This window comes from Hemiscyllium ocellatum, chromosome 22 (genome assembly GCF_020745735.1).
Source record: "Hemiscyllium ocellatum isolate sHemOce1 chromosome 22, sHemOce1.pat.X.cur, whole genome shotgun sequence".
NCBI classification, from domain to species: domain Eukaryota; kingdom Metazoa; phylum Chordata; class Chondrichthyes; order Orectolobiformes; family Hemiscylliidae; genus Hemiscyllium; species Hemiscyllium ocellatum.
The window spans coordinates 46,496,829-46,509,922 of NC_083422.1; the positions used below are offsets into that span (position 1 = coordinate 46,496,829).

A 13,094-nucleotide genomic window follows, 5' to 3' on the forward strand; every position below is an offset into this window, starting at 1 on the left:
TCTCAGATGGCTTGATAAAGGGGAACTAGGTGTGATATATTTGCATTTCCAAAAAGCCTTCCTGCATAAAACTGCTCAATAAGATAAGAGCCTATAGTGTTTGGATAGTATATTAGCATGGATGGTAGATGAACTAAATGATGGAAATCAGAGGTGGAATGAAGGGGCAGTTTCAGGATAGCATCCTGTTACTAGTGGAGTGCCACAGGGATCAGTACTGGGACCACAGTTATTTACAATATATATTGATGACTTGGATAACAGAAGTGAATGTACTACTGGATGAGTGAACTCGTTTTTTCTAACATTATCCTTTCTTCTCTTGCAAATCACTTCAAATCTATGCCCTCTAATTCTTGTTTTCTGCATGTTAATTCTGGGTGTTAGAATAAAGTGATACTTATATTATCTTCTAGTTCTTGTTCCTTTGATGAATGGGAACACATTCTCCCTGCCTACACGATTCATCCCAAACATGCTTTTGAAAACCTCTAACAAATCTCCTCTTAGCCTTCTTTTCTCGAAGGAGAACAACTCTGCTGCCTCACAGCGCCAGGGACCCAGGTTTAATTCCTGCCTCGGGCAACTTTCTGTGTGGAGTTTGCACGTTCTTCCTATGTCTGCATGGGTTTCCTCCGGGTGCTCTGGTTTCCTCCCACAGTCCAAAGATGTGCAGATTGGGTGAATTGGCCATGCTAAATTGCCCGTAGTGTTAGGTGCATTCGTCAGGGGTGAATGTAGGAGAATGCATCTGGATGGGTTGCTCTTCAGAGGGTCATTGTGGACTTGTTGGGCCGATGGACCTGTTTCCACTCTGTAGGGAATCTAATCTACTCTAACTTCTTCAATGTATCCTCATAGCTGAAGTTTCTTATACTTAGAACCATTCTTATACATTGCCTCTGCACTCCCTCTAATGCACTCACATCTTTTCTATGGTGTGCCCACAACTGTACAGAAGACAATATAGGTATAACTTCTATTCTAATACCCAGAATTAACATGAAGAAAACAAGGGTAACAGACTGTGTTCAAAGACTGCCACAGAGCAGATCAACTAGCAAATACACTCAAGACAAATTCCATGATTTGTCTTAGCAACTCCACCACTGCACCCCGCCCCCCCCAATCCCCTCAATCCCCAGCCCCGGCTTTAGTGATACGGTAGCTCATGAAATCTCATTAAACGTGTGAACACAAGGGATTACAATTCCTCACTTTGGTGATCTGGTTTTAAACTGCCTCATAGGTGCTCCATCAAGAATTGCCTTAATGATTGCTTACATTCTGGTCAATCACCTTCCTTTCCTGGGACTGTGCTTGCCTGGAATCTGGAAACTGCTCTCCAGTGCATACCTATATGTATAATTCAACTTTTTACCAACAAGTCAATTTATCAATGTGCTCTAATCTTGCCCAGTGACCACAGCAGCTCCTGGTGCTCTTTCCTGAGTTCCTTAGGTGCCTAAGGAGGCTCATGCAGCATGTCTCAATGACTGCTGCCCAGTGACCCTAACTTCAGTGGTCATGAAGTGCTTTGAAAGACTGGTCATGGCAATAACCAACTCCAGCCTCCCCACTCCTCTTGGCCCACTCCAATTTGCCTTTCAGACCAACCAATCCATGTCAGATACCATATCACTTGCCCTTCACTTGTCCCGAGAACATCTTGACACCAATAACAGCTGTGTAAGAATCTTACTCATTGACCACAGTTCAGCCTTCAACACTACTATCCCCTCGAATCTAATTACTAAACTTAGTGATCTCAGACTGAGCCCCATTCTCTGCAACTGGATCCTCAGTTTCCTGACCACAGGCCACAATCAGCGAAGATTGGGGACAATATTTCATCCTCACAAACACTCAATACTGAAGCCCCCAAGGGTGCATACTCAGCCCCCTACTGTACTCACTGTATACTCACAACTGCATCGCCAAATACCAACTAATGCCATTTACAAGTTTACTGATGACACCACCATAGTTGGTCGAATCTCAGATGGCGACGAAACATACTACAGATGGGAGGTAGAAGGCCTGGAGAAATGGTGCACTCTGAACATCTGAGCGCTCACTGCCAGCAAAACTAAGGAACTCAGTATTGACATTCGGGGGATGTTACTCATGCCCCCCTACACATTAACAGCACAGAGGTGGAACAAGTGGAGAGTGTCAAACTCCTGGGAGTGGTCACTCCCAACAAGCTTTCTTGGACTCTTCATGCGAATGCACTGCTTACAAAGGCCCAACAATGTCTCTTCTTCCTCAGGCAGCTGAGGAAATTTGGCATGATGACAAATACCCTTGCCAAGGTATAGCCTTTATAGGTATGCCATTGAGAGCATTCTGTCTGGATGTATCACTACCTGGTATGGCAACTGTACCATTCAAGATTGGAGACAGTTACAGATAGTCACAAAGGCTAACCTCCCATTTATAGAATCCACCTATCTATTATTTACTTATCTATGCTACTTAACTCTGTGATCTGCCTGTATTGCTCGCAAGAAAAGCTTTTCACTGTGCCTCCGTACACATGACAATAAATTCAATTCAATTAATGGCACGAACTGTCCACCTTTTGTTGGGACTTCTTCCTGAATCCCAACAGACAGAACTACCTCGGTTTAATTCCCTACTCGGCAGTACATCTATATAGCAGTGCAACTTAGTATGGAGGAGAAAGTGAGGACTGCAGATGCTAGAGATCAGAATTGAGAGTGGGGTGCTGGAAGAGCACAGCAGGTCAGGCTGTATCCGAGGAGCAGGAGAATCAACGTTTTGGGCCTAAGACCTTCAGGGCTTCCTGATGAAGTGTTTATGCCTGAAATGTCGATTCTCCTGCTCCTGGGATGCTGCCTGACCTGTGCTTTTCAAGCACCCCACTCTCAACTTTATATGTTTCTGTCTCACACCATGTCTGCAATGTTTACCCCAACTGCTGATATACTGTTTGGATGCTCCTCAGTGATCCTTAAACTGTTTTGTGTATTCATGTTGAAAATTTTGCAACAAAGCCCATCCCAGTGTTCTTAAATAGGTTTGATGTACTGAGCAAACAACCATTGAAACACTCAGTTCTCTGAATTTTTTAATTCACAGATTGCTGGAGCTTACACAGATCAAATACAGACAACAAAAAGAGAATTTGTCACATAATGCAATTTGAAGTTCATATCACAGGGAGGGGTTTATGTCATAAAGATTGGGTTTTTGTCATAAGATGAGAGTTTATACCTCGAATTAGGATTTACATTGCAAGGCATAGGATTTATTTTGTGATTTGGTGTTTATATAATAAATCAAATGTGAAAAGGGCATACAGTCTACATACAGCCACATGGTTAAATCTCCATTGTATAATTTTAGAACTGTCAGTATTATTAATTCAACAAAAATGATAGAATGTCAATTTAATCAGCATCACAATGGGGGAACACACTGCTCTTTGCAATCTGTCTGTAAGGTTTGATGTGGTGTCGCACATCTGTACTTGCAGTCATGCCTGAAACAACCATTAGGTTATTAAAATCTGTCCTTGCAGCTCCTCCTTGCTATAATCCAGCTGCTATCCTGTGAATCCCAAGAATTTCTGGGAGAGATAAAATATGCAAGCAGATCATGTGCTGATGACATCGCCCCTAAATCATGGACAAACTGGCGCATGTAGGCTCACTATCTCTCTCCCCCATTCTAGACTGACTCCTTACCCTACTGTAACATCCTCAAAGCTGGTGATTTTGCAATGACATTTTATTTTTATTCTTCTACTGTACTTGAGAGCAGGCGGGGAATAGAAAGATTTGATGTTGAAGTAGGTTCTCACTGTGCTGAAGTCTGTTTGAATTGAGAAATTATGTTCAATAATCATTAAAAAAACTGACCAGAAAAATTCATCAGTAACAAATTGAATCAGCGGCAAATCTGAACCCTGCAGAACTGCCTGCACCAATGTTAAAATGACACAAATATACCGATATGCAAAACAACTATATTATTTTCACTATTTAGTTGTTTGCACTCTGTCTACTATCTAGGAATGAGGCTGAAAATCTGGCTGTGGGATTGAAATAGCTATAAAAAAGTATCAGCAATTTACAGAGATACTTTGGACTGTGAGGTTGGGGTGGATGAAGGAGTTTTCTTTAACTTTTCCTCTCATTATTCACTGATTTCTACCTCCCTCTTCCTTGCTGCTCACTGCTACTCCTATATATAGTGACAAAGACACCAATTCTGCAATACTTCACAGAAGTGCTTTGCTAAAAACTGTTAAATTTTCAAACGTGCCCAAGGCTATGCATTTGTGCATTTATTTCCACTTGTGTTTAATTTTGTAACTTCTTTTTAGATTTATTCTAAAACTGCAGCAGATTAGGGTGTGTACTCTCATGGTTTCATGACTTGATTATTTATTCTTGTACGTGGGATGCATCTGGGGTTCACCAATCATTCTATAATACCAAAAAAAATGAACTTACGAATCCTTCAGCATGCTGACTAGTTATTATCCAGATGCTTTTCCTCAATGTAGGAACAGTGTGAAGGGGAGTGCTGATCACTGAGAATTCTGTCCTCCCCAGCTCCTGACATAAAATGAAAGTATGGGGGAATGAAAGGCCTTGACAACACCACTCAATTCTGATGCTGAAATCCACATCCTGGTTCCTGTGTTAGATTTAACCCTTGAAGTTCATTCCCCATGGACTAATGGAATCTGTTCATTGAGGATATTGAAAGCTGAGTTAGACAAATTTTTATCCAGGAGGGAGTCAAGGCTTTTGGAGAATGGGTGGGGGCAGGGCAGGACAGGACAGTAAAATTTGAGTCCACGATTATATTTTTATGACAGATTGGGCTGGAGGGACAGAAAGGCCTACTTCTCCTATTTCTTATATTCTATAATTCAATGTCTTTGTTATGTTTTGTAAGTATAATCAGATGCAAAATTTAACAATATACTAGGGACATTTAATGGTAACACTATACATGAAGCATGTTGGATTTATGTGTTACACAAATCTAAAAGTAAGGGGTATATTGGGTGACTTTTGACTTAGCACTGTCCAAGACGAAGATATATTAATGTGCCTCAAGTGTACAGCAGGCTCTGCATGAAAGCTACTGCATTTCTAGAGGGGATACATAATCCTGGTGATGAACAGTATGTTAAGTATAAAATGAGGGCTTCTGGCATCTATTTATATACCAACAGAAGGTGGCTATTTTACCTTTTAAATCTGTGCCTCCTTTAACTTCTAAGCTGATTATCTGTTTTTCATTCAGCCACTGCAAAAGAAATACATTCGTGTGTCAGAGGAGGCAACTATTCGACATGTTGAAAAGTTCATTAGAAAGAAGCTGGAATTGGACCCAATCTGTCAGGTAGGTGTTGTGACCAACTTGGGAAAGTGCACTGATCCTCAAGCCCCACTACTCCTAGGTCACCACAAAAGCAAATCCCCAATGTACCTGTCTGATGGAATAAAGTTAACAGAAAACACTGATCCGTTTCTTGTACTTCATAAGAATTATGGTAATAGATACAATTAAAAATCACACAACACCAGGTTACAGTCCAACAGATTTATTTGGAAGCTTTAGCTTTCGGAGCACCGCATCTTCATCAGGTAGTTGTGGAGCAGGACCATAAGACACAGAATTTATAGCAAAAGATTACAGTATCATGCAACTGAAATGATATATTGAATAAACCTAGATTGTTGTTAAGTCTTTAATCTTTAGAATGGGTTGTAGGTTTCGATTCATTAATATGTAAATCCCAGAACTTCTTTTCAGCCACATTCTCAATTTAACTTAAGGTTTATAAAAAAAAGACATCTCAGCTCAGACAATGCATTAAGGTGTGAGTTTAGAGTCTATGTGTATCCCAATCTTGAATCCGACTGGTTCTATATCCAAAGTGGAATTTGCAAAATATTACATGGATTGTCTGCAGAGATTATGCCTTTTTGAGCAAAATAGAATGCATCTGCAAATATGATTCTGCAAATTCAAATTCACCCCACAGACTTATACATGTGTGCTCATGCATGAGAGAGTGAGTGAGTGTGAGTGCACGTGAGAGAGTGTGTGTTTGCGTGTGTGCAATCTTGATAAAGTGTGTTTGTGTGTGACTGTGCTGGAGTATAAGCCTGTGAGAAGGTATGTGCATGAATGTGAGTGTGGGGGGGATATATGTGTGTGTGTGTGTGTGTGTGTATGTGTGTGTACGAGAGCGTGTGTATGAGTGTGTGTATCAGTATGTCAGTAGTCCGACGAGGGAAGAGGCCATATTGGACCTGTTGTTGGGAAATGAGCTAGGCCAGGTGGTAGAAGTTGCAGTGGGGGATTTGTTTCGGAATAGTGACCACAATTCTGTAAGTTTTAGAATACTCATAGACAAAGGTGAGAGTGGTCCTAAGGGAAGAGTACTAAACCGGACCAAGGCTAATTATATCAAAATTCGGCAAGAGCTGGGAAATGTGGATTGGACATAGCTATTTGAAGGGAAGACCACAATTAATATGTGGGAGGCATTCAAAGATAGTGCAGGATAGGCATGTTCCTTTGAAAACAAGGGATAGGAAAGGCAAGATTCGTGAACTGTGGATGGCAGGAGAAATCGTGCGACTAGCCAAGGGAAATGTACATAAAGTCCAGGCAGCTAAGAACAAAACGGACCTTGGGGGAATGTCGGGAGAGTAGGACCAATCTTAAACGAGGAATCAAGCGGGCTAAAAGGAGTCTTGAAATAACTTTAGCGAACAGAATTAAATAGAATCCCAAGGCCTTTTATTCATATATAAATGAATACAATATATGTTAATGATATAGAAGATGGTATCAGCAATAACATTAACAAATTTGCTGATGATACAAAGCTGGGTGGCAGGGTGAAATGTGATGAGGATGTTAGGAGATTACAGGGTGACCTGGACAAGTTAGGTGAGTGGGCAGATGCATGGCAGATGCAGTTTAATGTGGATAAATGTATGGTTATCCACTTTGGTGGCAAGAACAGGAAGGCAGATTACTACCTAAATGGAATTAATTTAGGTAAAGGGGCAGTACAGAGAGATCTGGGTGTTCTTGTACACCAGTCAATGAAGGTAAGCATACAGGTACAGCAGGTAGTGAAGAAGGCTAATATCATGCTGGCCTTCATAACAAGAGGGATTGAGTATAGAAGCAAAGAGGTGCTTCTGCGGCTGTACAGGGCCCTGGTGAGACCACACCTGGAGTACTGTGTGCAGTTCTGGTCTCCAAATTTGAGGAAAGACATTCTGGCTATTGAGGGAGTGCAGCATAGGTTCACGAGGTCAATTCCTGGAATGGAGGGATTACCTTACACTGAAAGACTGAAGCGACTGGGCTTGTATACCCTTGAGTTTAGAAGACTGAGAGGGGATATGATTGAGACGTATAAGATTATGAAAGGATTGGACACTCTGGCAGCAGGAAACATGTTTCCACTGATGGGTGAGTGCCGAACCAGAGGACACAGCTTAAAAATACGGGGTAGACCATTTAGGACAGAGATGAGGAGAAACTTCTTCACCCAGAGAGTGGTGGCTGTGTGGAATGCTCTACCCCAGAGGACAGTGGAGGCCCAGTCTCTGGATTCATTTAAGAAAGAGTTGGATAGAGCTCTCAAAGATAGTGGAATCAAGGGTTATGGAGTTAAGGCAGGGAGCACATACTGATTAGGAATGATCAGCCATGATCATATTGAATGGCGGTGCAGGCTCGAAGGGCTGAATGGCCTACTCCTGCACCTATTGTCTATTGTCTAAAAAGCAAGAGGGTAACTAGAGAAAGGGTTGGTCCACTAAAGGATAAGGATGAAAGGCTGTGTGTCAAACCTGAGAAAATGGGTGAGACTCTTAATGATTACTTTGCATCAGTGTTCACTGAGGAGAGGGACATGATGAATGTCGAGATTAGAGATAGAAGTTTGTTTATTCTAGATCACATTGAAATAAGGAGGGATGAAGTTGTGTTGGGTAGGCTAAAGGATATTAAGGTGGACAAATCCCCAGGACTGGATGGGATCTATCCCGGGTTGCTGAGGGAGGCGAGAGAGGAAATAGCTGAGGCCCTGACAGATATCTTTGTAGCATGCTTAGGTTGAGGTGCCGGAGGACTGGAGGGTTGTTCATGTTGTAGGGATATTCCAGGTAACTACAGAGCAGTGAGCCTGACATCAGTGATGGGAAAGTTGCTGGAGAAGGTACTGAGGGAGAAAATCTATTTATATTTGGAAAACAATGGGCTTATTAGTGATAGGCAACATGGTTTTGTGCAGGGGAGATAGTGCCTTACCAACTTAATGGAGGTCTTTCAGGAAGCAAACAAGTTGTTGGATGAAGGAAGGGCTGTAGATGTAATATACATGGACTTTAGCAAGGTGTTTGATCAGGTTCCCCATGGTAAACTAATGGAGAAAGTGAAGTCACATGGTGTGCAGGGTGTTCTAGCTAGGTGGATAAAGAACTGATTGAGCAACAGGAGTCAGAGAGTAGTAGTTGAAGGGAATTTCTCGAAATGGAGAAAGGTGACCAGTGTTGTTCCACAGGGATCAGTGCTGGGACCACTGATTTTTGTAATATACATAAATGATCTGGAAGAGGGCACTGTTGGTATGATCAGCAAGTTTGCAGATGACATGAAGATTGATGGAATAGCAAAAGCATAGGGGACTGTCAAAGAATACAGGGCAGTATAGATAGACTGGAGAGTTGGGTGGAGAAGCGGCAGATGGAGTTCAGTCCAGACAAATGTGAGGTGATGCATTTGATAAGTTTAATTCTAGAGCAAATTATACAGTAAATGGAAGAGCCATGAAAAAGGTTGATGAGCATAGAGATCTGGGAGTTCTGGTCCACTGTACTCTGAAGTTGCTGCACAGGTGGATAGAGTGATCAAGAAGGCATATGGTATGCTTGCCTTCATCAGACGGGGTATTGAATATAAGAGCTGGCAGGTCATGTTAAAATTGTACACGACATTGGTTCGACCATATTTAGAACACTACGTACAATTTTGGTTGCCACATTATCAAAGGGATGTGGATGCTTTGGAGAGGGTGCAGACAAGGTTTACAAGGCTGCTGCCTGGTATGGAAGGTGCTAGCTATGAAGAGAGGTTGAGTAGGTTAGAATTGTTTTCATTAGAAAAAAAGGAGATTGAGGGGGCACCTGATTGAGGTCTACAAAATCATGAAGGGTATAGGCAAGGTAGATAGAGATAAGCTTTTTCCCAGGGTGAAGGATTCAGTAATGAGAGGTCACGCTTTCAAAGTTAGAAGTGAAAAGTTTTAGGGGGATACACGCTGCAAGTACTTTACACAGAGGGTGGTAGGTGTCTGGAATGCGTTGCCAGCAGAGGTAGTAGAGGCAGGCATAGTAGATTCATTTAAGATGCATCTGTATAGATGTATGAGTAGGTTGGGAGCAGAGGAATACAGATTGGATTAGATTAGATTACTTACAGTGTGGAAACAGGCAGGTTTACACGGTGGATTTGGATCAGCTCAGGTTTGGAGGGCCGAATGGCCTGTTCCTGGATGTAAATTTTCTTTGTTCTTTGATCTTTATATGGCTGAGGAGCTGGTGCAGGGGCGAAGGATTCACATTTTTGGGTCATTGGAATTTCTTCTGGGATAGAAGTGAACTGTATAAGAAGGAGGTGCTGGTGTTGGACTGTGGTGGACAAAGTTAAAAATCACACAACACCAGGTTATAGTCCAGGTTTATTTGGAAGTACGTCTTTCGGAGCACTGCTGCTTCGTCAGGTAGCTAGTGGGGCAGGATCATAGGACACAGAATTTATAGTAAAAGATCAAAGTGTCATACAACTGATGTGATATATTGAACAAACTTAGAAGGCTGTTTAGTCTTTAAGTTGAATGCATTTGCAGATACATTCTATTTTGTTTAGAACCATACAATTTGTAGGCAGTCAGTCCGTGTGACATTTTATGAATTCCTACTTTGGAAATAGAATCAATCTGACTCAAGGTTTGGATGCAGATAGATTCAAACCTCACACCTTTAATGCAGTCTGAGCTGAGATCTGAGATGTCACTTTGTTTTTATAAAGCTTCAAGTTATCACGGGACTGTGACTTGAAAAAAGTTCAGGGATATACATATTAATCACTCGAAAACTGCATTCCCATGCTAAATGATTGAAGACTTAACAGCAATCTAGGTTTATTCAACACATTGCATCAGTTGTAAGACACTTTGATCTTTTACTATAAATTATGTATCTTATGATCCTACCTCACTAGCTACCTGACAAAGGGGCAGTGCTCCAAAGGCTTGTACTTCCAAATAAACCTGTTGGAATGTATTTCTCGTGTCTGTGTGGGTTTCTTCTGGGTGCTCCAGTTGCCTCCCACTGTCCAAAGATGTGCGGGTTAGGTGAATTGGGCATGCTAAATTGCCAATGATATCCAGAGGGTGTGTCGGTTAGGTGATATAACCATGAGAAATGAAGGGTTATGAGGATGGTCAGGGGGTGAGTCTGCGTGGGTGCTGTTTGGAGGGACGGTGTGGACTTGATGGGCTGAATCGCCCTGTTCACCCAGTAGGGATTCTATGATTCTATAATTCTATGTTTTTCGTCCAACTAGAAAGAAGATACTGCTGTGTCTAGGACTGGGGAATGATGTGAGCTGAGGGTCTGTGAAGAGCACCAGGCAAAAGTGATCATACCAAACGGATTAGATTAGTAATGAGTACGAGCAAGGACAATCTAAAGTAGAACTTCTAAACTGGAAATGAGCTAACTTGAATTTGATGAAGAAGGATTTAGGCAAAGACTGATAGGGAAAAAACTTAATGGAACATTGGATGATATGTACATAGAAGATATTTCAGATTTTTTTAGGTACACTCCATCAAGTGCAAAAAAGGTAGGAGAACTAAAACCAAGACTCCTTGTTTCATGATAGAGTTGGGTAATATGATGAAACAAAAAGGGGGGGTTCATGTTACATGTTCATTTGATTTTGTCACTGAGGGGATAGATGCTGTATAATGCCCCAGTGCTGTTGTTCTGTTACTGTATGTTACAGAGAGGAATCAGATGGTGTGTTTAGCCCCAGTGCCATTTTTCTTAGTTATATTAAACCAAAGACAGAGGAGCAGCTCTGGAAAGCAAGTGCATATAAAACCAAGCTATTCCAGTTTGCATTATTTCTTCTGTCACTAAATACAAGACAAGTGGGAGAAGGTCTGAGAGGAAGAGAAGGCTGCCCAGGAGTTTGAATTTATTCAGGGTCCATGAGCTTCAGACAAAGAGACTACTTTTAAAAAGATCAATACAGAGAGTACACACTCCAGGAGATACTTGGCTTTGTTGTGATAGATCAACTAGGAGAAAGTGAGGACTGCAGATGCTGGAGATCAGAGTCAAAAAAGTGTGGCACTGGAAAATCACAGCCAGTCAGGCAGCATCTGAGGAGCAGGAGAGGGATTCCTGATGAAGAGCTTATGCTCGAAACGTCGACTGTGCTGCTCCTCGGATGCTGCTGACCGGCTATGCTTCTCCAGTGCCACACCTTTTGACTTTGTTGTGATAGAGGCAATATTTATTTTAGATGTTTCTCTTTCTCTATTCTCTCACATTTTCTTCCATCTCTTTCAGTTTATTTCAAACATTTTTACATTAACTTTTTTTGATATTTTTCCATTCTCTTTCTCTAATTTCTTTTTTCTCTTCTTTTTAATACATCTCCATCTTTCTCCCATTATCTTTCTCTCTCTTCATGCCCTTTTTCTTTTCTTTTTTCTTTCTTGTTCTGTCTCATTCTCTTTCTTCTCCTTTTCTGTATATTTCTTGGCATTCTTGTCATTTTTTCCTCTGCCATTATTTTTCTGTTTATTTCTCCTTTTTTCTTTCTCTCTCCTTTATCTTCTCTCTCTCTCATTTATTTTAATGTCTATTTCCTCTCTCTCTCCCTCTATTATTTATAGACAAATTCTGTCCAATTCAGGAAGGTAGCCTCCCTCTCCTTGTTTCACATAATTCAGGAGCCACATCTATTCAGTAGCTCTCCACCTAATCTCTAGGTGCCATTTGCAGCCTCTCCAGTAAACATGTACTGGTTTACATAATTAGCTTTCGATCTTCCTCAGTGATTAAGTGCTGCCTCATCTGCAGGCTTCTGCTGCTTTGCAATTATTTACATAAATCACACATCTGAAGGTTACTCAAATGCCCAAGGGACTCCCGCATCTGCCAGTGTGGTGAAGATTTTTAAAAATGATAATTTAAAACATAAAAAGATGCAAATTAACAGCATGTCAGAATGAGTCCTGAAGTATCCAGGTACTGAATGACAGTCCCTGCAGTGAAGGCATGAAGGTAGATCATCCACAAAATGAACTGCAGTAACTCATTAAGATTTCTTCAACAGTATCTTCCAAACCTAAATTTGAAAATTGGCAGAAGGAGCAGGCTTCGTTCAGGTCAATAGAGATACCTGTTCTGCCAATCAGTATCTGTTCTAATTATTTCACATGACCACCTACCCAGATAATATTACACTCCCTTGCTTACAAATATGAAACTGTGCCTCAAAAATAACTGCTCTGACTGCCTTTTAAGGAAGAGAGTTCCAAAGACTCAGGACCCTGAGAAACAAAAGCTCCTTATTTTAGTTTAGGAATGGTTTCCTGATTAGTACCTTTGTGATTTAACTTTATTTGTATTTCATTACTCTGTGAAGTACTGTTTGCTGACCATAATGTTCCAGACAATGGTGAGCACAGAAATGTTGCAGGGAGTTGCTGAATGTCAGATCAATGCATCTCTTTAAATTGCAAGACCCTGTCTCAGTGACCGATCTTTGAAGAGGCCATCTTCGATTGACAGTATTGAATGAGAGAACCCCACTGACAGACTTTGAGACTGTTAGTCTGAGTACACCCACTGCCCTTCATCGGGAGTTGGATGCTAAACAGGGCACAATGGAGTACCTTAAAATAATAAAAACAGAGATGCCACAATAAACCAAGCTCTGTAAAGTTTAACTTCGTTATCTAAACATCTAGAGCAAGCAAATGAAGCAGATAGTGG

The 13,094-nt window shown here is 41.3% G+C and overlaps 1 protein-coding gene across 6 annotated transcripts in view; it reads left to right on the top strand.

The window, feature by feature from the left end:
• pcgf6 (polycomb group ring finger 6) overlaps positions 1–13,094 on the top strand; it is an 88,928-nt gene that overhangs the window by 38,733 nt on the left and 37,101 nt on the right. For all 6 annotated transcript variants that reach the window (XR_009645867.1, XM_060842152.1, XM_060842157.1 and 3 more), the window contains exon 8: positions 5,290–5,388. Coding sequence is in view for 5 of the 6 variants with exons in the window: in XM_060842152.1 (XP_060698135.1) it covers positions 5,290–5,388 (99 nt within the window). In the remaining variant the exon portion in view is untranslated. The remainder of the gene's footprint in view (positions 1–5,289; positions 5,389–13,094) is intronic.